Source organism: Bufo gargarizans, chromosome 1 (genome assembly GCF_014858855.1).
Source record: "Bufo gargarizans isolate SCDJY-AF-19 chromosome 1, ASM1485885v1, whole genome shotgun sequence".
Classification (NCBI taxonomy): domain Eukaryota; kingdom Metazoa; phylum Chordata; class Amphibia; order Anura; family Bufonidae; genus Bufo; species Bufo gargarizans.
This window is the reverse complement of record NC_058080.1, coordinates 312,696,637-312,721,898: the sequence shown is the minus strand read 5'-3', so window position 1 is coordinate 312,721,898 and position 25,262 is coordinate 312,696,637. Positions and strand designations below refer to the sequence as shown.

Genomic DNA, 25,262 nt, shown 5'->3' with positions numbered 1-25,262 from the left:
TGGAGCATGATCAACCAAACGGCCCGGAGGGCGGATTGGGGACCCTTCGGATGTACTCCACTGGATTTACGTAGTTGGAGCATTATCAACCAAACGGCCCAGAGGGCGGAATGGGAATCCCTCAGATGTACTCCACTGGATTTGCGCAGTTGGAGCATAATCAACCAAACGACCTCAGAGGGCGGATTGGGATCCTCCAGATGTACCCCACTGGATGTATGCAGTTGGAGCATTATCAACCAAACGGCCCGGAGGGCGGAATGGGAATCCCTTCAGATGTACTCCACTGGATTTGCGCAGTTGGAGCGTAATCAACCAAACTGCCTCAGAGGGCGGATTGGGATCCTCCAGATGTACTCCACTGGATTTATGCAGTTGGAGCATTATCAACCAAACGGCCCGGAGGACGGATTGGGGACCCTTCGGATGTACTCCACTGGATTTTGCGCAGTTGGAGCATAATCAACCAAACGGCCTTGGAGGGCGGATTGGGATCCCTCAGATGCACTCCACTGGATTTTGCGCAGTTGGAGCATAATCAACCAAACGGCCTCGGAGGGCGGATTGGGATCCCTCAGATGCACTCCATTGGATTTTGTGTGCTGAGGAAGGCAGGATCTGTATGCGCATAATAATTATTATTTTTTTTTTATTATTTTTTTTTTTTAATTTTTTTGGTGAGGACCTAGCCTGATATGGAGAGGAGGTCAGGGAGGGCTGTATACTGCAATATTAAGGCACATTGTGCCTGCAGACAGAAAACTAGAGTAAACAGGGGCCTGAAATGAGGGAGGAAGGTCCGGCCTAGAAGGCCGCAAAGCCGGGGACTAAATTATCACGCCGGCCGACCGAACTCACCGCTAGTCAGCACAGAGCGTACCTGGAGCGATGTCCGGAATGCGGTCGCCTGTGTCCACTGACCGCGGAAGCCCATCGGAGGAGTAAATAGCGTGGCCGGAGGGAAAAGAAAGAAATAGAAAAGGTAGGCCCGAATAAAGCCGGGGCCTAGATTTTGCGGCGTCCGGCCGAGTAGGGGAACCGTTCTGCCTGCTCTCCTGGGACGGCTTAGCGGGCTCCTGAAAAGGAGCCGCCGAGAAGATGCGTCGCTTGGCCGGCCGGGAAGCCACCCGGTCGGTCGGAGAGCGGGGTGACCGGAATAGGGCGCAGAAAGCGCCTGTTTTAGATCGGGAAGGGGTGAAAATAAGATGCCGTCGCCGCGGAATGGGATTAACCCTTTCTACTGAGGAGAGTTGGGCGACGGGTGGAGGATTCGTTACCCCCTCCAGAAGGTGGCCATGTGAGGGGGACAGGGAGGGACAGTAAAACTTACCTGTCTTCATCTGTGGTCTTCACCCTTAATCTTGTACCAGCAGGGCCACCCCACGACCGCTGGCACCAGGCATCAGGGGTCCAGGTAGAGAAGGGCTGGAGAGTAGGTGGCCCTCTTGCTGGCGGGAAGCAGGGGAGCGAGGCTGCCCTGGTCCGCTTTGTCTTCTTGGGGGGAGGCAGGGCGGTGGAGCAGGCAACACCGGCCAGCCTCCCAGGGAGACAGAGACGCATGCGAATCTGTGCCCCTTAACCTAATAAAATAAAATAAAATAAAATAAAATAAAAACAAAATTGTAAAAGAGCCACCCTGCTAAGCAGGGAGGTCTGCCTCCTACGACACCAAGCTAAAAACTGATATGCTCTCTCCAGGCTGGAGGGGGTATAGCCTGCAGGGGAGGAGTTATCACTTTTCAGCCTAGTGTCGCCTCCTAGTGGCAGCAGCAAGCTATACCCACGGTCCTGTGTCCCCCAATGATACCAGCGAGAAATGAAATACTGCATGCAAACTTTTTTTGGGGTGAATCTATATATATATATATATATATATATATATATATACACCCCAAACTGGTATTACATGGTAGTCAATTTATTCATACAATTCTAGGTGGAATAACTGAGGGACTGCACAAAACAGGGCTCCAAGCAATGTGCCCCAGCATGGTTATTTCCTGAAGAATACACATTTTACTAACAGACATGTCAGGAGAGCTGAAATGTCTTTTTCAAGAAAATACCCTTTTCCCATTTATTGCTGACAAAATTACTGAGGAATTAGCATCTAAATCCACATCATGCAAACAAGGCCTTATGCTTTCTATGCACTATAGAACAAGATCAACCAAGTAGAGGAAACAAAAATCTTAGTTTTCAAATGCTGAAATATACACCATATTGAAATTCCAGATGTCATACATTTGCAGAAAAAAAAATAACATTAAGGCCTCATGCACACGGCTGTGCCGTTTTTTGCGGTCTGCAAACCACGGATCCGCCAAAAATGGAAGCCGCCCGTGTTGCCTTCCGCAATTTGCGGAACGGAATGGGCGCCAGCAATATAAATGCCTATTCTTGTCCACAAAGCACGGACAAGAATAGGAGATGTTATTTTTTTTTTTGCGGGGCCGCGGAACGGAGCCACGGATGCGGACAGCATACAGAGTGCTGTTTGCATCTTTTGCGGCCCCACTGAAGTGAATTGGTCCGCATCGGCGGCTCGGATGCGGACCCAAACAACAGTCGTGTGCATGAGGCCTAATGGCAGAATTTCTTTTGAGAAGTCATCTGCCTCTAAGATAGTGGAGTTTTCTGCCTAGTTCTGGACATGAGTCTAGTACATGCACATACATGCAGGACAGTTATATGCTGAATGTACGTTATGCAATAAAGATTTAATACACAGCAAAATTGTGTTCCAGCAAGGCCTTCCTGAACCAAAATGTACTCGTCCTCATTTCCAGCACATACCCACACAATAAGGAAATTAATCTTTCCGAGATACAGTTGAGTCATGTGTATTATGCAATCCAGAACTGCCAGGGTAGAGCAAACGAAAAGTACAGAGCTACTTATTCCAACTGCATACAACTGTTTTAGGCTTATTAGCCTTTATCAGTGCAAGATATTGGAACCATGGCTTTACACCAGCAGTTCTGTGTTGGTCCCTATTTAGTGATGTTAGGAGGAAGAGTAAGGTCTGTCTCAGGCCCTATTCAGTGATGTAAGTGATGCAAAAGGGACGGATAAGAATAGTGTCGGGCCCTATTTAGTGATGGGGGGGGGGGGCCAGTAAGGTGAGTGTGAGTAAGGTCAGTGTTGGTCCCTATTCAGTGATGTAAGGGGGCGAGTAAGGTCAGTGTTGGTCCCTATTCAGTGATGTAAGGGGGCGAGTAAGGTCAGTGTTGGTCCCTATTCAGTGATGTAAGGGGGACGAGTAAAGTCAGTGTTGGTCCCTATTCAGTGATGTAATGGGGCGAGTAAGGTCAGTGTTGGTCCCTATTCAGTGATGTAAGGGGGCGAGTAAGGCTGTATTCACACGTCCGCAATGTGTTTTGCGGAAACACGGAGACACGGATCCGCAAAACACGGAAAGCGGCAATGTGCTTTCCGCATTTTGCGGACCGCACATTGCCGACATAATAGAATATGCCTGTTCTTGTCCGCAATTGCGGACAAGAATAGGACATGTTCTATTTTTTTGCGGAAACGGAAGCACGGATGCGGAAGTGCGGATCCGCAAATGTGGATGCGGACAGCACATTCCGTCCCCATAGAGAATGAATGGGTCCGCACCCTTTCCGCAAAATTGCGGAAAGGATGCGGACCCATTTTGCGGACGTGTGAATGGAGCCTAAGGTCAGTGTTGGTCCCTATTCAGTGATATAAAAGGGACGAGTAAGGTCAGTGTTGGTCCCTATTCAGTGATGTAAGGGGGCGAGTAAGGTCAGTGTTGGTCCCTATTCAGTGATATAAAAGGGACGAGTAAGGTCAGTGTTGGTCCCTATTCAGTGATGTAAGGGGGCGAGTAAGGTCAGTGTTGGTCCCTATTCAGTGATGTAGGGGGGCGAGTAAGGTCAGTGTTGGTCCCTATTCAGTGATGTAAGGGGGCGAGTAAGGTCAGTGTTGGTCCCTATTCAGTGATGTAGGGGGGGCGAGTAAGGTCAGTGTTGGTCCCTATTCAGTGATGTAAGGGGGCGAGTAAGGTCAGTGTTGGTCCCTATTCAGTGATGTAGGGGGGGCGAGTAAGGTCAGTGTTGGTCCCTATTCAGTGATGTAAGGGGGGCGAGTAAGGTCAGTGTTGGTCCCTATTCAGTGCTGTAAGGGGGCGAGTAAGGTCAGTGTTGGTCCCTATTCAGTGATGTAGGGGGGGCGAGTAAGGTCAGTGTTGGTCCCTATTCAGTGATGTAAGGGGGACGAGTAAGGTCAGTGTTGGTCCCTATTCAGTGATGTAAGGGGGCGAGTAAGGTCAGTGTTGGTCCCTATTCAGTGATGTAAGGGGGACGAGTAAGGTCAGTGTTGGTCCCTATTCAGTGATGTAGGGGGGACGAGTAAGGTCAGTGTTGGTCCCTATTCAGTGATGTAGGGGGGGCGAGTAAGGTCAGTGTTGGTCTCTACTTAGTGATTTATTAACAAATTCTAGAAGCCCTGGATATATGTTCAACTACTGCGTTACTTTAATTGTGTATGTGCTAGTTTGCCTACGTCATGACCGAACAAGGAAAGCGCATTTCCATTTACATTTTTTGGTGATCAGACATTTGCAGAAAAAAAACGAACATTAAGGAAAGAATTTATTTTGAGAAGTCATCTGCCTCTAAGATAATGGAGTTTTTTGCCTAGTTCTGGACATGGGTCTGGTACATGCACATGCACATACATGCAGGATAGTTATACGCTAAATGTACGTTATGCAATAAAGATTCAATACACAGCAAAATTGTGTTCCAGCAAAGCCTTCCTGAACCAAAAGGTACTCGTGCTCATTTCCAGCCTGCGTGAGCAATCAAAAATCTTCCAGCCATCAGCGCAATATTGCAATTCAGACTATGTGCTAACAGGGCATGAGAAGGATCAGAAAACAAGAGGTACTCCCAGAATTGTTTAATAGTTTGTCAGTTAACAGCGTCTTTAACAAACTATATATAAATGTATTGATGTATTTTCAGCCTGTGTTACATTCGGCAGTTAGATTATGTGACCCGTGATAAGACTCACTAACTGCCAGAGCATCTGCCATATAAACAGGAAGTTAGTTTCTCTATTCCTTCCTATGAGACTGACGTGACGGCTTCCATAGAAATGAATGGAGAAACCGACTTCCTGTCCACACTGCAGACACTGGGGGCAGCTAGTGAGTCCTATCACGGGTCACATGATTTAACTCCCTAATGCAGCGGACGCTGAAAATACAACAATAAATCAATGTGCAGGTTTGTTAAACTTTTATGTACAGAGGCAAACTTACAAATAAGAGGGGGACAAAAAGGTTGGGACAAAAATCTTTTCAGCTTATGTTGTATAATAAAACACCACTGAGGAATATGGACATTAAAGGGTTTGTCTCACCTCAGACATTGGGGGCATATCACCAGGATATTTCCCAAATGTCTGATAGGTGTGGATCCCTTGCCTCTCTTTAGAACGAAGCCTGCAAACGAAGGTGCGCGGCCACCTTCCATTCATTCCTATGGGAGCGTGGAAAACAGCTGAGCGGCGCACTCGGCAATTTTTGACTGTCCCATTGAAATGAAAAGGAAGTGCATCGCACAAGTGCAGCCACTGCTCCATTCACTTCTATGGGGCTGACGGAATAGCCGAGCCAGCTGTTGGCTATTTTTGGCACGTCCATAGGAATAAATGGAGGGCGGCTGCGCATGCGTGCTTTGACCCGCAGGCTCCGTTCTAAAGATGGGTGTGGGTCCCAGAGGTGAAACCTGCACCTATCATACATGGGGGTCATATCCTACGATACGAGGTGAGACAACCCCTTAAAGGTTCCTGGTACTTGTCTGAAGATCATAGACTGATATAATATTTACAAGACGTTGGATAATACATGGATATGTAGTTTGTGGTGCATATCTGCATACTCCGTAATAAACCACGCAGTCTGGTGACATATCTTCTTTAATCAAATACTATAAAACAGCACACAGTCAGTATGGCTGTACAATCTTTTTGAAAGTTTTCCTTCCTGATGTTCAAATGAGCATTTTATGAGAGCAGCTATAAAGTGAGAGCTCACAAGTCCCATGTTTACGCGGTCTCTGCTCACGTAGTCCGATTTACAGCTCTATTCAGAGCACCTCCTCTCCTGCTGCAGAAATCTCACACTGTTACGTACAAGCTAAAGTCACCTGGCTTATACTTTCAGCATTAGTCTTTGGCTACCTGCACACGTTGCGGATCACACGTGGACTTCCCATGTGGATTCTCAGGCAGAAAAAATGCAACATAATATGGTACCAGCAAACAAATCTCATGTACACTTTGCTTTTTTTCTTTCATGCAGAAATTCACCTGTTGTGTGGATTTCAAAATGTGCGATTTCTGGTGTATATTTCAATGGAAGGGTAAGATTTGCGACCCGCAACAAACCATGCAAGTAACATGCCAAATTTAGTGCAGAAATGCCCAGAAATCCCTGCAGCATTTCTGTGAGTCTACCCACATCCATGTGCAGGTAGCCTTAAAGGGCCCTTTATACTGCCCAAGTTCGAGCGTTCATACGGAAGCTCATTAGCAATAAACTGTCTGTATAAAGGTGGATACTAGATCGTTGGAGTGGTCACCTAAATCATTGTTTGCCAGCAGCAGATCGCGATGTCTAAACAGCACTCTGCTGCCGGCAAACAATGATTCTGTATGTGGACGGGCGATGGCATTTGCGAAATGCACGCAATAGCACCGGTCTTCTCCACTGATGGGCAAGCGATCATCGGGAAGGAACGCTTGCTACATTGCGCCATGTAAAGGGGCCTTTAGTCCAGAATTACAGCCTCTAACTATCAGTCAGCCTACGTTGAGGAGATTGTATTTAGCTCATCAATCCATAGATGGACTTGAAACTGCTAAAATTTGAGACTATACATTTTTTGTGACACCTGCCTGCCTACTACACAGTGACACCATGTCTACTACACAGAAATGATAGCTCTATGTCCATGTCTTTGGAATCGGTGGATAATGTTAATTAATATAAAATATATTACTTTCTGAGCAAGATGCAGTGTGACAGTAAGAAAACAGAAAAATCTAGAAGACTAGGTAAGTTAGTAAAATGTAAAAGTCAAATACATCATGTCTTCTTTATGTCTTACCTTTGGAAGATGCAAAGAATAGGTCAAGTAAACAGCTATATAGGTCTGTGACAAATTAACTATGAGCCGTGTGCACATATATAAAAAAGCGACCTGAAATCAAATAATATAAAAATAAAACATCAAAAAGCTAATACATCATTGAACTACTGCATTCCTAAGGGCAAACCTCCAAAAATGTACCTGATAGAAAGATGGTTCTGAAAGCCAGTTCTTCCACAGCATCAGTTTCTTTGGTGCGCTAGAAAGTTGCTTGTGAAGAGGGTCTTCATTTTCATCATCATCTGTTTCTGGAAGGCGTTGAAAACTAGAATCCTCCTTTGTTCCAATATGGAATAACAAAGAGAATAATACTCCAATGCCCACTACACTGAGGGCTAATGTCTATAGGGCAGGAAAAAAATGTTCCAGAATGAAAAGTAATTTCATAAATATATCAATAAGACATAAAGCTTTTTTTTACAGGATAGGTCATCAGTATCTGATCAGTGGGGGTCTGACAACTGGGACCCCTGCCAATCAGCTGTTTTGAGAAGACATCGATGCTCCTGTGAGCACCGTTGCCTTCTGGAACCTTACCAAGCACAGTGCAGTACATTATATAGTGGTTGTGCTTGGTATTGCAACTCTGCCCCATTCACTTGAGCTGCTCCTAGGCCACGTGACACATGAACGTGACAACACTGGACATGAAAAAGCAGAGAGAAGGCTGCATCGCTCACAGGAAACAGCTGTTCAATGAGGGTCCTGGGTGTTGGACTTCCACTGATCAGATACTGATGACCTACCCAGAGGACAGGTCATCAGTAACAAAAAAAACTCAGAAACTCCCTGTAAAGGGGTGTGGGAAGCTAAAAAATGTCATTTAATAGTGTAAACCTTGTCTCGTCTCCTACAGAGCATAATAGTGTACCTGTCAACTCTTTCTGAGTCTTCACTTCAAATCTCCATGTTCCCACTGTACTCCACTGTTTACAACCCAAACTTTCAGGTTCTGGGTGTAGATGAGCAGCAGCCACTACACTTTCCATAGTGCTGTGCACTGCACGATCATGTAAACGTCTACTTCACCCTGCCCTAGGATCCGGTATTTCAATGCACTTGTCAGACGTATCCGCATCTGGAAACAAATGCTATCCGTTTGCTTACAGATTTCCGGATCCAGCAGGCAGTTCCGGCGCCGGAATCCAACAACGCATGTGTGAAAGTACCCTAAGTAAGTTGCAGAGGCTGGCAGGTGAAGCACAGGGAAAGAGAAAAATTCATACCCGGATAAACCATTTAATGGGTCTACCTTGGGTACAAAAATGATCAATGTCCCTAGCAGATTTTATTTTAGATTTTTTAGAACCCTTATTGGTTTGTTTTCTAGGCTTCTATGTATCCTATTAATAATTATCATCAGTTTGGAGCACAATGTTCTGCATGTGTTGACAACTTTGACGTACCCTGAATACAGGAATATCCTGCCGTCCCAAATGCTGTGCATCTTCTGTTTCAGTCAGTTCAAAGTGCAACAACAGCCAAGCGATTGTATATACAGAGATGTTTGCCAGGACTGTAAATGCATACCTGGGAATTTAAAGGGAGAGAAACAGGGATGTAAAGAATAAATCATTAGAATTAAATATGATGTCCTAATGAAATGATCACTGTGTGATCTAGCTATAATATTTCACACTTTTTTTTAGAAACATTCTTCATATAAACTTGAAATGCTTACTAAAACAATATTTGAGTACCCGTGTGTTGTAAAGCAGCCGATTGTTGCATTTCTGACTTTCCTAACCACCAGCCCTGCCTGAAAAAGTTATAGTGTCTCTATATTCTGGCCCCCAGCTAACGATGTCCGCATGCCACATGGACAGGGGTTGTCCTTATTAGACACCGAAAAACCATTTTTCGGTTGGCATCAATATGAAATGTCTCCAGTTTTTTAAATTACTAAAATGTTTTTTTTTTTTTTTTTTACATATATACAATAAAGTCTGGCTTCTGTTTAAACACTACATACAGTAAGAGATCTGCAGTGAGCGGCAAGAACGGAGGGGCTGTTGACTAACCAGGGATGTTTTGGAGGAAACGTTTCTGGTAGAAGCTTTTTTCTACCTCCTTATGCTTATTTAAGCCAAACAAGCAGGTGTATGGAACAGTTGGGAAGAAGGTGTATGGGCCCCTTTTAATCCCTTTAAGCACCAGGCTAACATTTAATTTAGCTTTTTTTCATACCTTCCAAAAGCCCCAACCAGAGCCGGATTGGAAACTTAAAGTGGCCCTGAAAAAATAAAAATAAATGAATAGTGGCCCCATGTTGTAGGTGGGTTCAAACTGACAGAAGGCAGGGCCAACAGAAATAGGCGGGGCCTGTACAAAGTAGTGCCCCAGCAGAAGCAAATATCATATTGCAGCACAAAATACTGCCGCCCTCCCCATAGTATTTAACTGTATCACCCTCCTGTGGTCGGAGATTGTGTTCAGGAGGGCATCTGTGGCTGTTGGTCAGGTGCATAAGTACTTGATCTTCCTAAAATTAATTAATGCTGACTGAAAGCATCAGACCGTTATATACCCGGCCGGCGGCCGTGAGAAAGGCTCGGGCTGCCCCCTGGGCAATGTCCCTGTAGGGTCTATGGCCAGCCCGCCCCGGTCCCAACTGTTTATGTTTTGCATTCACATAGCTATATGAGTTTTTTTTTTTAAATATATACATTTCCATCTACAGAGCCTGTTTTTTTGCAAGGTGACCTATAGTCTTTATTGGTACCATTTTGGGGTACATATTACTATTTTTCACTTTTTGTAAAAAGAAATTGGGGGGACAAGGTGACCAAAAAAATGGAGAATCATGCATTTTTTTCTAACCAGATGTGGCGATGCCTTTTTTTATATATATATATATATATATATATATACACACAGTACAGACCAAAAGTTTGGACACACCTTCTCATTCAAAAAGTTTTCTTTATTTTCATGACTATGAAAATTATAGATTCACACTGAAGGCATCAAAACTATAAATTAACACATGTGGAATTATATACATAACAAAAAAGTGTGAGACAACTGAAAATATGTCATATTCTAGGTTCTTCAAAGTAGCCACCTTTTTCTTTGATTACTGCTTTGCACACTCTTGGCATTCTCTTGATGAGCTTCAAGAGGTAGTCACCTGAAATGGTTTTTACTTCACAGGTGTGCCCTGTCAGGTTTAATAAGTGGGATTTCTTGCCTTATAAATGGGGTTGGGACGATCAGTTGCGTTGTGGAGAAGTCAGGTGGATACAAAGCTGATAGTCCTACTGAAAAGACTGTTCGAATTTGTATTATGGCAAGAAAAAAGCAGCTAAGTAAAGAAAAACAAGTGGCCATCATTACTTTAAGAAATGAAGGTCAGTCAGTCCGAAAAATTGGGAAAACTTTGAAAGTGTCCCCAAGTGCAGTCACAAAAACCATCAAGCGCTACAAAGAAACTGTCTCACATGCGGACCGCCCCAGGAAAGGAAGACCAAGAGTCACCTCTGCTGCGGAGGATAAGTTCATCCGAGTCACCAGCCTCAGAAATCGCAGGTTAACAGCAGCTCAGATTAGAGACCAGGTCAATGCCACACAGAGTTCTAGCAGCAGACACATCTCTAGAACAACTGTTAAGAGGAGACTGTGAGAATCAGGCCTTCATGGTAGAATATCTGCTAGGAAACCACTGCTAACGACAAGCAGAAGAGACTTGTTTGGGCTAAAGAACACAAGGAATGGACATTAGACCAGTGGAAATCTGTGCTTTGGTCTGATGAGTCCAAATTTGAGATCTTTGGTTCCAACCACCGTGTCTTTGTGCGACGCAGAAAAGGTGAACGGATGGACTCTACATGCCTGGTTCCCACCGTGAGGCATGGAGGAGGAGGTGTGATGGTGTGGGGGTGCTTTGCTGGTGACACTGTTGGGGATTTATTCAAAATTGAAGGCATACTGAACCAGCATGGCTACCACAGCATCTTGCAGCGGCATGCTATTCCATCCGGTTTGTGTTTAGTTGGACCATCATTTATTTTTCAACAGGACAATGACCCGAAACACACCTCCAGGCTGTGTAAGGGCTATTTGACCATGAAGGAGGGTGATGGGGTGCTGCGCCAGATGACCTGGCCTTTACAGTCACCGGACCTGAACCCAATCGAGATGGTTTGGGGTGAGCTGGACCGCAGAGTGAAGACAAAAGGGCCAACAAGTGCTAAGCATCTCTAGAAACTCATTCAAGACTGTTGGAAGACCATTTCAGGTGACTACCTCTTGAAGCTCATCAAGAGAATGCCAAGAGTGTGCAAAGCAGTAATCAAAGCAAAATGTGGCTACTTTGAAGAACCTAGAATATGACATATTTTCAGTTGTTGCACACTTTTTTGTTATGTATATAATTCCACGTGTTAATTCATAGTTTTGATGCCTTCAGTGTGAATCTACAAAGTCATGAAAATCAAGAAAACTCTTTGATTGAGAAGGTGTGTCCAAACTTTTGGTCTGTACTGTGTATATATATATATATATATATATATATATATATATATATATGTAAAACTGGGAAAGGGAGTGATTTAAATGTTTCATATTTTGTTTTTTGTTTTTTTTTACTTTTTGTCCCACCCATTTCCCTTACAAAAAGGCACATGGCAGGGGTGCCTACTTTCACCCTTCCTATTTAACCTGGTGGTAGAACCTTTCACCTGGAAGATTCCTCTCTGAGAGTACTAGGGTGGGTAAGGAGGAAGTTAAGCTGTCAATGTTTTCCGATGACACACTATTGTTCCTCGCAAATGCAGCAAGAGACATCAGGGGTGTCATGCAGGAGCTCAAGAATTTTGGATCCTTCTTGGGCTTTAAGATAAACACAGACAAGTGTGAAATGCTCACTCTGGGTTCATCTCCTCAGCCTAGAGATTCCACTTCTGATTTCCCTCAATTGAAGATGGCACATACTCATATTATATATTTAGGAATTAAAATTGGCAAAACCTCCAAGACCCTATATTCTTTGAACTATTCTCCCTTTCTGGAAAAAATACATGCTGACTTGAGTAGATGGCAACACCTTCCTCTCTCATTTAGGGGTCGCTGTCACCTCATAAAGTGGCTAGTTTACTGAAACTACTGTATCCTCTACAAAATATACCCTTGCTTCTGACCAATGAAGACATAAATTCACTATATTCCCTTTACCTCTTTGATTTGGGCAGGGAAGCGTCCACATATAGCTTCCCTGCCCAAATCAGACAAATCAGGCAATCTGAAATTCGTAAAAACCCACTGGATGGAGTGATTGACAGCTCCACCAGTATATTTTCCTTATTCACCTATGATAGGCCTATTAGACAGGTTTTGAGCAATAAAATGAGGGGCTTGCTCTTTAACTATTGGAAGTGGAAACTGCAATCCACGAACATTGTGGAGACCCTTCTCCAGGTCTGGAGTAAGGTCAGGGGAGTGGTGGCTTGCGAGAGATGGAGGGAATCACATTATCAGTGTATGCCTTTAATTTTCTGGATTCTCCAGGTTCCCCTCATAGGATAGGTTCCTGTCCTAAATGGTCACTCTCGAGGCCGGATCTCTTCCATTGTATATGGGAATGTCCGCAGGTCCAGTAGTATTGGAGAGAGGTGACTGACTAGATTTCACATACTTGGTCAATTGTGATGTCCAACGATCCCATGAACATACTATTTCACAAATTCTTGGGTGTGGAGTCATTGCCCCCAACAGTTTCAGGGACTTTGCAGGTGGCATTACAAATGTCTCTTGCAAAAGTGGATAACCTCCAGTATACCTACAATCACTGATGTAATAATAAAGATGAAAAATGTCATGCTTCTTGATAAAATTGAGACGGAGAAAACCAAACATATGCTCAATAAAACTTTCTTTCATAAATGGAAACAGTTTACAGTGACCCATTTTATGCCCGGGGAGATATTGGACCTCATGGCCTCTTTCAAGTACACTCAGTGGCATTCTGGAGAACACCCAAAGGGCAATTTAAAATAAATGAAGAGGCTTGATGTGCCTTAAGCCTGGATTCGGAATAAGATATTAATCTGGGGCCTGGTTGGGCTCATAGTTGGACATCCGGGGGAGGAGGTAGAGGGGCATTTCAGGTAACAGTATGCTCTCGATACATTGGTATCTGTTTATGATGTATGATGGGAATTAATGTCGAGTCACAAAGTGCCTTTCTTGATCTATACCGGTAACTATTGCTGCAACCAAAATAATAAAAAATACTTAAAAAAAAAAAGAAAAGAAAAACTAAATTTGGGTGTTTAGCCCACTTTTTGCACCACAAAACATCCTTTATTGTCCTCTCCAGATACAATTTTTCTACTAGGAAGGTTTCAGGGTACAGCTACATGGAGACACTGGTCGCAAGGCATATCGCGGCAAGATTAGTAGAGTAGTGGTAATCCCATAGAAATGAATGGGATTGCTGCGCAAGTCGCAAAAAATCCAGCAGTGCATAGTGATTCTCTTAATTTCTCTGTGTAGCCATAACCTTAGACACAAAGATGAAACTAGATAAACAATTCTATAAAACACATACAGAAAGAACCAGATAAACTTGAAAACAAAGCAGGAAGTTGAAATAAAAAAATAAAATTAAGGAAGTGGAGCTGGGAAGTTTAGGCTTCTGTTTTTTTTGTTCGTTCTTTTTTTGTGGATGAGAATAGACCTTTTTAAAAAAATTAAATGCACACAAAAGCTGTCTTTTAAAACATCAGTTTTTTCGTTCTTTTTTCGGACCAAGAACCGGATTCAGCTATGTGCACAAGGCTTTACAAAAGGATGGCAAGAAATAAATGTAGAAAAGATTGTGCTCTTATAAGCTTACGTTCACATAGAGGATTTGTTCACAGATGAATGCAATTTTACAGGTCACAACTTTTAAGAGGTCACATGTCCCGGTATCAGGATGTCAGTGCAGCATCACAAAATAGAAAACAGGAGGGGATTGGGCAGTCTCAGAATGGGAGTGGCAGGGGATCGATGAGGTAAATATGTCTATTATTTGTTTACATCATGTTGAGCATTTTAAAGATATTTTTTCCCCTGGACAACTCCCTGAAGGCATCTCCAGCCATTTCCTGTGAGCCGAGTTGGAGCAGGAAGTGGAGAGCAACAGGGACCGGAGCAAGGTCAGAATTACAAAGGTAGGGTATAAGCGAGAAGACATTCTTACATTTTATTACAGTCTTTTAACTAATAACTGGACTAAGAAGAAAAAATGTGGATGTAATAATTTCATTTGGTACAAAAATGGAAAACAAAATCTTGAAATTTAAGGCTGGGGCCACATGTGTCATGCAACATTAGGATTGAAATGATGCCTTGCAACCTCACGTGTAATTTTTGTCTAAGGAGTTGCAATATGGCAAGCAACTGAGATGGGACAGTCAGGAAAAATCCAACAATGTTGGATTTTTCATCAATAATCTTTTATTCAGGTTTTAAGATAATATAAATCAAAACAATGCAAACATATATTTAAAGTAAAAAAAAAAAAAAGTTAATCTTCAGCCATATATCAGTTTGAATATTATCATCACATATACAATGAGGTGAAAAAGAGGTACCCAGATCTCTATAAGTAGGAACAAATGGAAGATCACAAGGACCAACCTTCAAAAGCAACCCACATGTCCTGAGTAGAGTTGAGCGCACACCTGGATGTTTGAGTTCGATGGGTTCTGCCGAACTTCACAGAAAAGTTTGAGTTCGGGACCCGAACTTGACCCCGAACCCCATTGAAGTCAATGGGGCCCCAAACTTTTGAGCACTAAAATGACTCCTAAAAAGTAATGGAAAGGGCTAGAGGGCTGCAAATGGCAGCAAAATGTGCATGGCAAGTGCTCTGCAAATAAATGTGGATAGGGAAATTACTTCAAATAACATAAAATACATAAAAATAAAAAAATTATAATCTTGATCTATGAGGAGGAGTCCATATGGATGGGAGGTTGAGGAGGCGGTGGATGTGGCGGTGTAGGTGGAAGCGGCGGTGTAGGAGGAGGAGGAGGAGGTAGCCAACACTGGTTTTTGGTTTAAATTTTTTTTGTTTAAATTAGGGTACACCCCAAAACATTGGGAAATATAACCGGTGATAACTCCCTCCAGTCGTGCTAAACAAACGCTCAAACAATACACTGGCTGCAGGGCAGGCCAGCACCTCCAAAGCGTAAAGGGCAAGCTCAGGCCATGTGCCGAATTTGGAGACCCAGAAGTTGAAGGGGGCAGACCCATCATTCAGTACGTGTGGGCGTGTGCACACATACTGCTCCACCATGTTGCTGAAATTCTGCCTCCTTCTAAGACGTTCCATACTAGCTGGTGGTACTAGTTGTTGTGGCGTGCTGACAAAGCCTTTCCACATTTCAGCCATGCTAACCCTGCTTTCTGAGGTGCTGGCGGTGCCCCAGCTGCGTTGGCGACCTCTTCCTCCTCCTCTGCCTTCGCCTTGTGCTTCCACTGTGCCCCTGCTGTCAGGTGGGAATGCCACCAGCAGCACATCTACCAGCGTGCGCTTGTACTGGCCCACCTTACAATCACGCTCCAGTGAGGGAATTAAGGACGCTACGTTGTCCTTGTAATGGGGATCCAGCAGCGTGGCCACCCAGTCATCAGCACAAGTTAGAATGTGGCCAACTTGGCGGTCGTTGAGGAGACATTGCAGCATGTAATCACTCATGTATGCCAGGCTGCACAGAGGCAACGACAAGCTGTCCTCTGTGGGAGGTGTATCGTCTGTGTCCTCTGCATCCCCCCAGCCACGCACCAGTGATGGCGATGAGCTGGTTTGGGTGCCACCCTGCTGTGAACACAGTTCCTCCTCCTCCTCCATCTCATCCTCCACCTCTTCATCCTCCAGAACTGTGCCCTGGCTGGACAATTGTGTACCTTGGGTTTGCGGGTGCAGGAACCCACCCTCGGAGCCACTAGTGAATGACTGGCCTGAAACCCTTCGAAATGATCCCTCTTCCTCCTCCCCCTCCTGTGCCACATCCTCTTCCATCATTGTGTTTTTTCAAGGAGACATAGAAGTGGGATAGTAACGCTGAGAACGGCGTCATCGGCACTGGCCATGTTGGTGGAGTACTCGAAACAGCGCAACAAGGCATACAGGTCTCGCATTGGAGGCCCAGTCATTGGTGGTGAAGTGGTGCTGTTCCGCAGAGCGACTCACCCATGTGTGCTGCAGCTGAAACTCCACTATCGCCTGCTGTTGCTCGCACAGTCTGGCCAGCATGTGCAAGGTGGAGTTTCACCTTCTGGGCAGGTCGCATATGAGGCTTTGAGGGGGAAGGCCGAAGTTACGCTGCAGCGCTGACAGGCCAGTAGCAGCAGGGTGAGAATGCTGAAAGAGCGGACAGACAGACCGCATTTTATTCAGCAGTTCTGACATAACAGGGTAATTTTTAAGGAATTTCTGCACCACCAAATTCAGCACATGCGCCAGGTAAGGGATGTGCGTCAAACCGGCTAGGCCCAGAGCTGCTACGAGATTTCACCCATTATCGCACACCACCAGGCCGGCATTGAGGCTCACTGGCCCCAACCACTCATCGGTCTGTTGTTCCATGCCCGTCCACAGCTCCTGCGCGGTGTGGGGTTTGTCCCACAAAAAGATAAGTTTTACGCTGGGTTCACACCTGAGCGTTTTACAGCGCGTTCCTACGCGCTGTAAAACGCACAACAGGCAAGAACCAATGATTCCCTATGGGAATGGTTCTCATCTGGGCGTTTTACAGCGCGTACGATCGCGCTGTAAAACGCCCGACGCTCAAACAAGTGCTTGAGCTTTTTTTTGGGCGTTTGTCGCGCGTTCCCGCACATAGAAATTCGGGAACGCGCGACAATGTGTGAACGCCAATCTCTGTATGGGCGTTTACAATCGCGCATACAGAGCGCTCGTTTCCGAACGCTCAGGTCTGAACCCAGCGTTAAAACCGCCTGCTGTCGTTTACCCCTGGCTGTGCTGAAGTTGGTGGTGAAGGTGTTATGCTGACCGGATGAGGAGGCGGTAGAGGATGAGGAAGTGGAGTAGAAGGAGGAAGCAACAGCAGGCAAAGAGAAGCGCCCTTCAATCCTCGGTGGTTGAAGGACATGCGCCAAACTGCTATCCACCTCAAGGCCAGCCGCCACTGCATTTACCCAGTGTGCTGTTAGGGAGATATAACGTCCCTGACCGTGCTTACTGGTCCACGTATCCGTAGTTAGGTGGACCTTGCCACAGATGGCGTTGCGCAGTGCACACCTGATTTTGTCCCCCAGTAATTTTGAAATGCTGGCATTCAGGGCCAGGGATCACTGGTGGGGTACTTCCTCTTTCGCTCTAGTGTTTGGGAGATAGCTGAACTCTTCCATGGGACGTTGTGGAGCTGCTTGGTGACCCAGGTGGTGGCATTGCTGGCAGATCCTCTGTTTGCAGGGTGGCAGGTGCCACTGTCACTCCAGAGGGTGATGAAGAGGCCGAGACTGCAGCAGAAGAGGAAGCAGGAGGAACCAGAGACCTTTATTTGTTTTTGAGGTGTCTACTCCACTGCAGCTCGTGTTTTGCACTTAGATGCCTGGTCATGCAGGTTGTGCTTAGGTTTAGAACGCTTATGCCTCGCTTCAGGCTCTGATTGCACAGCGTGCAAACCACTTGTGTCTTGTTGTCAGCATATTGTCTGAAGAACTGCCACGCCAGGGAACTCCTTGGAGCTGGCTTTGGTGTGCTTTTATCTCTTGGTGCGGTGGGCAGTAGCAGGCGTACTGTCTAGGGGACGGCCGCTCCGCTATTGCACCCTGCTCCCTCTTCTGCTGTGCTGGTGGCTCTGTGCGACCATCGACCTCTTCTTCCAAACTACACACGTCACTCGCATGACCTTGATTCCATGTGGGGTCGAGCACCTCATCGTCCTCCAAATCATCTTCCACCCAGTCTTCACCCCTGCCCTCCTTGTCGGTCTGCACACTGCAGAAAGCCACAGCAGTTGGCACCTGCGTTTTGTCATCATCCGAGACGTGCTGCGGTGGTCCTCCCATGTACTCATCCTGAAACATAAGTGGTTGGGCATCGGTGCACTCAATCTCTTCCACTTCTAGGGCAGGGCTATGTGGATGGCCCTGGGAAACCCTGCTATCAGAGTCATCAAAAAGCAGATGAAACTGCTCTATGACTTGGGCCTCAGACTGCTTGGCTGATTTACAAGGGGGTGAGGTGAAAGACTGATGGCCATGGGCTGCAGGTGCCAACTCTGATCTTTCAGCAGGAGACTGGGTGGGAGACAATGTGAAGGAACTGGAGGCACTGCCAGCCACCCAATCTACTATCGCCTGTACTTGTTCTGGCCTCAATATTCGTAGAACCGCATTCGGCCCTACCAAATAACGCTGAAGGTCTGTCGCCTACTCACACCTGAGTAAGGTGTTTCAGTTGTGCGTGTAGCTGGCACAGATCGACCACATCTTAGCCATGCAACAGGAGCTCCACCAACAGCACCACGACCAGAGCCACGTCCCTTAGTTGACGCTATCCTCATTCTTTGCTTTCATCCACCAAACTAACAGATGGTTTATGTCAGCCGACAATGTAACCGCCGATAGTCAACAATTAAGTTCACTGAGAGTAAGGCAGTGCCGGTGTCAAAGAGGTCTTGAGGTCACACACCAGTGTGACAGGCAAATTCTATACAATTATTTTGCAGTCACAAAAAATGTTAATTTGTCAACCAACAATGTAACTGCAGTATTGACTGGTTGTATTTGACTATGACAAATGCAGCAAAGGCCCCAGATGTAGGGTCTTGCACAAAATGGGTGTTTTTTTAAGCCCAGAATATAACTGCAGTATTTAAGGTTTGTATTTGACTGTCAGAAACGCAGCAAAAGCCCCAAAAGTAGTGTCTTGCACAAAATGGGTGTTTTTTTCAACCCAGAATATAACTGCAGTATTTAAAGTTTGTATTTGACTGTCACAAATGCAACAATGGCCGCAAATGTATTATCTTGCCCAAAATGTGTGTTTTTTTTATACCAGAATATAACAGCAGTATCTAACGGTTGTATTTGACTGTGACAAATGCAGCAAAGGCCCCAGATGTAGGGTCTTGCACAAAATGGGTGTTTTTTTCAAACCCAGAATATAACTGCAGTGTTTAAAGTTTGTATTTGACTGTCACAAATGCAACATAGGCCACAAATGTATTATCTTGCCAAAAAAGGGTGTTTTTTTAAATATCAGAATATAACAGCAGTATTTACAGCTTGTATTTGACTGTTACAAATTCAACAAAGGACCCATAATGTATTATCTTGCAAAAATTGGGTGTTTTTTTCTAAACCCTGCAGTATTTAAACCTTGTGACACAAATGCACATATGCTGTGATGGTGCACTGAACTTGCACAAAATGGCTGTCAATGCCCACCTAACTAACAGACGGATAAAAGTTATTTTTCTGTGTCACTGAGCTCAGGGCAGGGCAAAAAAATGGTGTACAAAAACAAATCGCTGTAGATCACAGAGTTAACAAGCACTTCTGATAACGGATTCTTTCCTATTCTCTCCCTCACAGCAGCAGCATCCTATCCCTACATTAGTAAGAGCAGAGTGACGTGCAGCGCTATGTGACTCTAGCTTATATAGAGGCTGGGTCACATGCTGCACTGGCCAATCACAGCCATGCCATTAGTAGGCATGGCTGTGATGGCTTCTAAGGGCACAAGAGTTAAACGCTTGTTGATTGGCTGCAGCCTTTCAAAAAGCGCTATTAAAATCGCCAAATACCGAACTTGAAACAAACTTTTACTGAAAAGTTCGGGTTCAGGGTCCAAAAATCCTAAAGCTCCGTACGAACCCGAACTTTACAGTTCGGATTCGCTCAACCCTAGTCCTGAGCAAAAGGCTATTATCTCTTTCTAAGTTAACCCGAAAGTCTGCAGAGTGAACGTACAGGATCCTAAAAAAAAGCCTCAGGATGTGAGGAAATTATCAATAGTGGAGTGGGAGTCTTTTAGGGGTTTCAGTGTCTTTCAAAGTCAAGACGTTTATGGAAGCATAATGCCATAAATTGTTCCATAGAGAAAGTGAACTTTAGAGGTGGCAACAAATCATCTAAGCCCAAGGGGATGGTTAGTTTCCATGAGTAAGCGATAATGGATCTAGCATCATGAATGATATGGCAGGCTAAAACATGCCCAGGGTGTGGAAGAAGTTTCAAATTAAAAGGGTTCTCTGGGAATTAAGAAAATGAAAATACTGAAATATTACCTTATAATAAATATATTCCCAAATACCTTTCATTAGTTAGAGTGGCTAGTTTTGTCTACGGAGTAAACACTAGGAGAAATAAAATGGCCGCCGTCCTACCAGTACACACAGAACCTGTCCTAACCACACAGGAGGACAAGTTACTTCACAACACTGAGCTGAAGAGCTGCCTCATCCTCCTCTCTGCTCTGTGGGAATAGAAATGATGAGGAGACATGAAGTACAGAGAGGAGGGTGGGGGTAATGAGCAGCGGCACTTGTGTGCAGTCTCCATTACCACAGCTCCACATTACCACAGTCTGTCCTGTCCATCTGTCATGGAACCATGAACCAGACGTACAACAAGAGATGAGTGGAAATAAGAAGGCTTTATTGAAAATAAAGCTGTAAGGCAAAAGTCCAAACGGATGGCTAAACCGAAGCAGGGTCTTGCGAAACCAGAGATCAGGAACCAGAAGGGTAGTCAGATGAAGCCAGGATCAGGAACCAACAGGGTAGTCAGACGAAGCCAGGATCAGGAATCAGCAGGGTAGTCAGACGAAGCCAGGATCAGGAACCAGAAGCAGCAGCAGTCTTAAAAGCATGTGAGCACAGGAGGACCAAGCAGGGAACTGAAGCCACAGACCTCCTATATATATGAGCTAGGCATCCAGCTCCTCCCAGTGGGAAGGAGGAGCCGCAGGGTGGGAGGCTACAAGAAACCCAGAAACCAAGATGGCCGCCAGCACATGTCAAACGAAGGAGAACAGCAAGGAGGTAAGACCATGACAGTACCTCCCCCTCAAGGGCCCCTCCTCCGCGGAGTAAGGAACGGTTTCTGAGGGAAGCGTGCGTGGAAGGCTCGGAGCAAGGCAGGAGCATGGACATCTGCGGAGGGAACCCAGGAACGCTCCTCTGGACCATAACCACGCCAATGGACCAAAAACTGCACCCGGCCGCGGACCAGGCGTGAGTCCAGGATATTGCTCACCTCATACTCCTCACGATTGCCCACTTGGACCGGACGAGGCCGAGGAATCGAGGAAGTGAAACGATTACACACCAGTGGCTTCAAGAGGGAGACATGAAACACGTTGGAGATCCGCATGCCAGGAGGAAGCGCAAGGGCATAGGCTACCGGGTTTACCCTGCGAAGCACTCGGAAGGGACCAACAAAGCGAGGCGCCAGCTTGGGAGTGGGCACTCGAAGGTTGAGGTTGCGGGTGGACAACCATACGCAGTCTCCGACCTGGTAGGAAGGAGCGGGCGCTCGTCTGCGATCAGCCTGGAGTTTCTGGCGCTGCGCAGAGACCTCAAGGGACCTCTGGATCTGTACCCAAGAAGCACGTAGGACGGAAAGGTGATCCTCCACAGCCGGAATATCCTGGGGAGAGAATACCTCCGGTAACACGGCAGGTTGGAACCCATAATTGGCCATGAAGGGAGACGTCCCAGAGGAAGAGTTCACCGCCGTGTTCCTGGCAAACTCAGCCCAAGGCAGGAGGTCAACCCAATTGTCTTGGTGATCGGAGACATAGCAATGAAGGAATTGCTCCAAGGCCTGATTGGATCGTTCTGCGGCCCCATTGGACTGAGGGTGGTAGGCCGATGAGAAAGAGAGATGAATTCCCAACTGGGAGCAAAAGGCGCGCCAGAACCTGGACACAAACTGACTCCCCCGATCCGACACAATTTCCTTGGGCAAACCGTGCAACCGGAAGACCTCCCTGGCAAAAATCGAGGCCAACTCTTGTGCAGAGGGTAACTTCTTGAGAGGTACACAGTGGCACATTTTGGAAAACCGATCCACTATCATGAGAATGACCGTATGGCCTCGGGATGCAGGGAGGTCCACAATGAAATCCATCCCCAGGTGTGACCATGGACGCTCCCCGGTGGCTATGGGTTGCAAAAGGCCCATGGAAGGTGCCGAGGGGACTTACTCTGGGCACAAACGGAGCATGCCGCTACTTATGCGGCGATGTCGGAACGTAGAGAAGGCCACCAGAACAGACGTGAAACAGCCCAGGACAGCTGATTCTTTCCAGGATGCCCCGCGGCCTTGGAGTTATGGTAGGTTCGCAACAACCGAGTGCGCAACTCCTCAGGCACAAAACACCTGCCGTTGGGTCTCCCAGAGGGCAGGATCTGATTCGGAGGTATGACCGAAGTCGGAATAGACTCCTCCCCGGACAGCTCGGAGTACTGCCGTGATAAGGCATCCGCTCTGATGTTCTTGGAACCGGGTAGGTAGGAGACCACGTAATTAAAACGTGACAAGAACAGAGCCCATCTAGCCTGACGTGGTGTCAATCTCTTGGCCTCAGAGAGGTAGGTCAGATTCTTGTGGTCCGTCAGGATGAGAACCGGAACCACCGAGCCCTCGAGCAAGTGCCTCCATTCTTTAAGGGCCTGCACGATGGCCAATAACTCCCTGTCACCAATCTGATAGTTGCACTCCGCGGAAGACAGTTTCCGGGAGTAAAACCCACAAGGAAGCAGAGGACCCTCTGGTGTTCTACGCTGAGACAGGAGGGCGCCTACTCCCGTCTCAGACGCGTCCACCTCGAGGACAAACGGCAACCCAGGGTTGGGATGCGACAGAATCGGAGCCGACACAAAGGCGGACTTTAGAGCCTCAAAAGCTCGGATGGCCTCGGGCGGCCAGACCTGGGGATTACTGCCCTTCCTGGTCAGATCCGTGAGAGGCTTGGCTAGCATGGAAAAGTCCCTGATGAACTTCCGATAATAATTGGCGAAGCCCAAAAAGCGCTGCAGGGCACGAAGACCACTGGGCTGGGGCCACTGTAAGACAGCCGAAACCTTCTCAGGATCCATGGAGAACCCCTCAGCGGAAATGATGTAACCTAAGAAGGTTACCTGGGATCGGTGAAATTCGCATTTCTCAAGCTTACCGAACAGCTTGTTCTCTCGTAACCGTTGCAACACTCGTCTGACATCCAGAATGTGGGCCTCCATGGATTCAGAATATACCAAGATGTCATCCAAATAGACCACCACACACTGCTGCAACAGGTCACGGAAAACATCGTTGATGAATTCCTGGAAGACTGCGGGCGCATTGCACAACCCAAAGGGCATAACCAAGGATTCATAATGACCGGTCCTGGTGTTAAACGCGGTCTTCCACTCATCGCCCGCCTTGATCCTTACCAGGATATATGCCGCCCTCAGGTCGAGTTTGGTAAAGACCGTGGCCCCTTTGAGGCGATCGAACAGCTCGGAAATCAAGGGTATCGGGTAAGCGTTCTTGATCGTGATGCGATTGAGACCCCTGTAATCGATGCAAGGCCTCAACTCACCGCCCTTCTTTTTCACAAAGAAAAATCCAGCCCCTGCCGGGGACGAGGATTTGCGAATGTGTCCGCGTGAAAGCGCCTCCCTCACGTACTCCTCCATGGCCTCATTCTCCGCTACCGACAGTGGATAGACTTTGCCACGAGGAGGAACGGCACCAGATTGTAACTCTATGGCACAATCGTATGGGCGGTGCGGAGGTAGGGCAACCGCACGCACCTTATCGAATACATCCCGGTACTCCTCGTATTCAGGAGGCAACAGAGAGTCCGAGGAAGTACACAGCAACTTGACAGGCCCATGGATGCAACTAGCCCCACACTGCGGTGACCACGAGAGGATCTCGGCCGATCTCCAATCGAAAGTCGGATTATGCTTCTGGAGCCAGGGGTACCCCAAGACCACCGAGTAGTGTGGAGACGAAATAACCTGGAGACAGACCGACTCTCTGTGAACGGCACCAATGGCCATCCCCACTGGAAGGGTCTCATGAGTCACGTGTGGCGGCAGAAGGGGTCTGCCGTCTATCGCCTCAAGAGCCAGTGGGGAACCTCGAGGCTGCAGAGGAATGGAATTGGCGGCAGCGAACACACTATCAATGAACAAACCACCAGCACCAGAGTCCACCAACGCCTGGGTCGTCACCGAGCCCCCGACCCAGGAGAGGACAACAGTAATCAGTGGTTTGTCAACACGGGAAACCGGGGACGAGGAGACTCCACCCAAGATCTGCCCCCGACAGGATCTCAGGTGCGAGCGTTTCCCGGACGGTTCGGGCATGCCAACCGAAAATGCCCACCGAGACCACAGTACATGCATCGGCCCTCGCGTCTCCGGAGTACCCTCTCCCCCTCGGATAGGCGAGCAAACCCCAGCTGCATGGGTTCACCCCCAGACAAGTCATCCCCAGGAGGCGTGGGAGGAGAGGGAGGCACGGGTGGGACAGCAAACGTAGGCGCCAATCTGTTAGAAGGCCTCCGCAGGCTCTCCTGAAAGGAAGGTCTCTCCCTGAGTCTGGTGTCAATCAAAATCAGGAAAGAAATAAGAGACTCGAGCTCCACAGGTAGGTCCTTAGCTGCAACCTCATCCTTCAAGGCATCCGAGAGACCATGAGAGAAAGCAGCGACCAGAGCCTCATTATTCCAGCCCACCTCTGCTGCCAGGGTACGAAACTCAATGGCGTATTCAGCTACGGAGCGTGAACCCTGTCTGATGGACATAAGGAGCTTCGCAGCAGAGGCAGCACGAGCCGGCACATCGAATACCTTCCGAAGAGAAGCAACAAAAGCGGAAAACTCGGCAACCACCGGATTGTTGTTCTCCCATAAAGGGCTGGCCCAGGCCAAGACCTTGTCCGAGAGCAGCGAGATCAAGAAGCCCACCTTTGATCTCTCAGTAGGAAAGGCATGTGGCAGCAACTCAAAATAAATGCCCACCTGGTTAAGGAAACCTCGGCACTGAGTTGGCTCTCCCCCAAAGCGCTGTGGAAGGGGGGCAGAACCGGTCATACCCCGAAACACCG

The 25,262-nt window shown here is 46.8% G+C and overlaps 1 protein-coding gene across 2 annotated transcripts in view; it reads right to left on the bottom strand.

Annotated features, from left to right (window-relative positions):
- MFSD12 (major facilitator superfamily domain containing 12) overlaps nucleotides 1-25,262 on the bottom strand; it is an 88,936-nt gene that overhangs the window by 28,064 nt on the left and 35,610 nt on the right. For both annotated transcript variants that reach the window (XM_044305310.1, XM_044305301.1), the window contains exons 3-5: nucleotides 8,597-8,720; nucleotides 7,332-7,532; nucleotides 7,149-7,241 (exon numbers count right to left, since the gene is read on the bottom strand). In XM_044305310.1, the coding sequence (XP_044161245.1) occupies nucleotides 7,149-7,241; nucleotides 7,332-7,532; nucleotides 8,597-8,720 (418 nt within the window). The remainder of the gene's footprint in view (nucleotides 1-7,148; nucleotides 7,242-7,331; nucleotides 7,533-8,596; nucleotides 8,721-25,262) is intronic.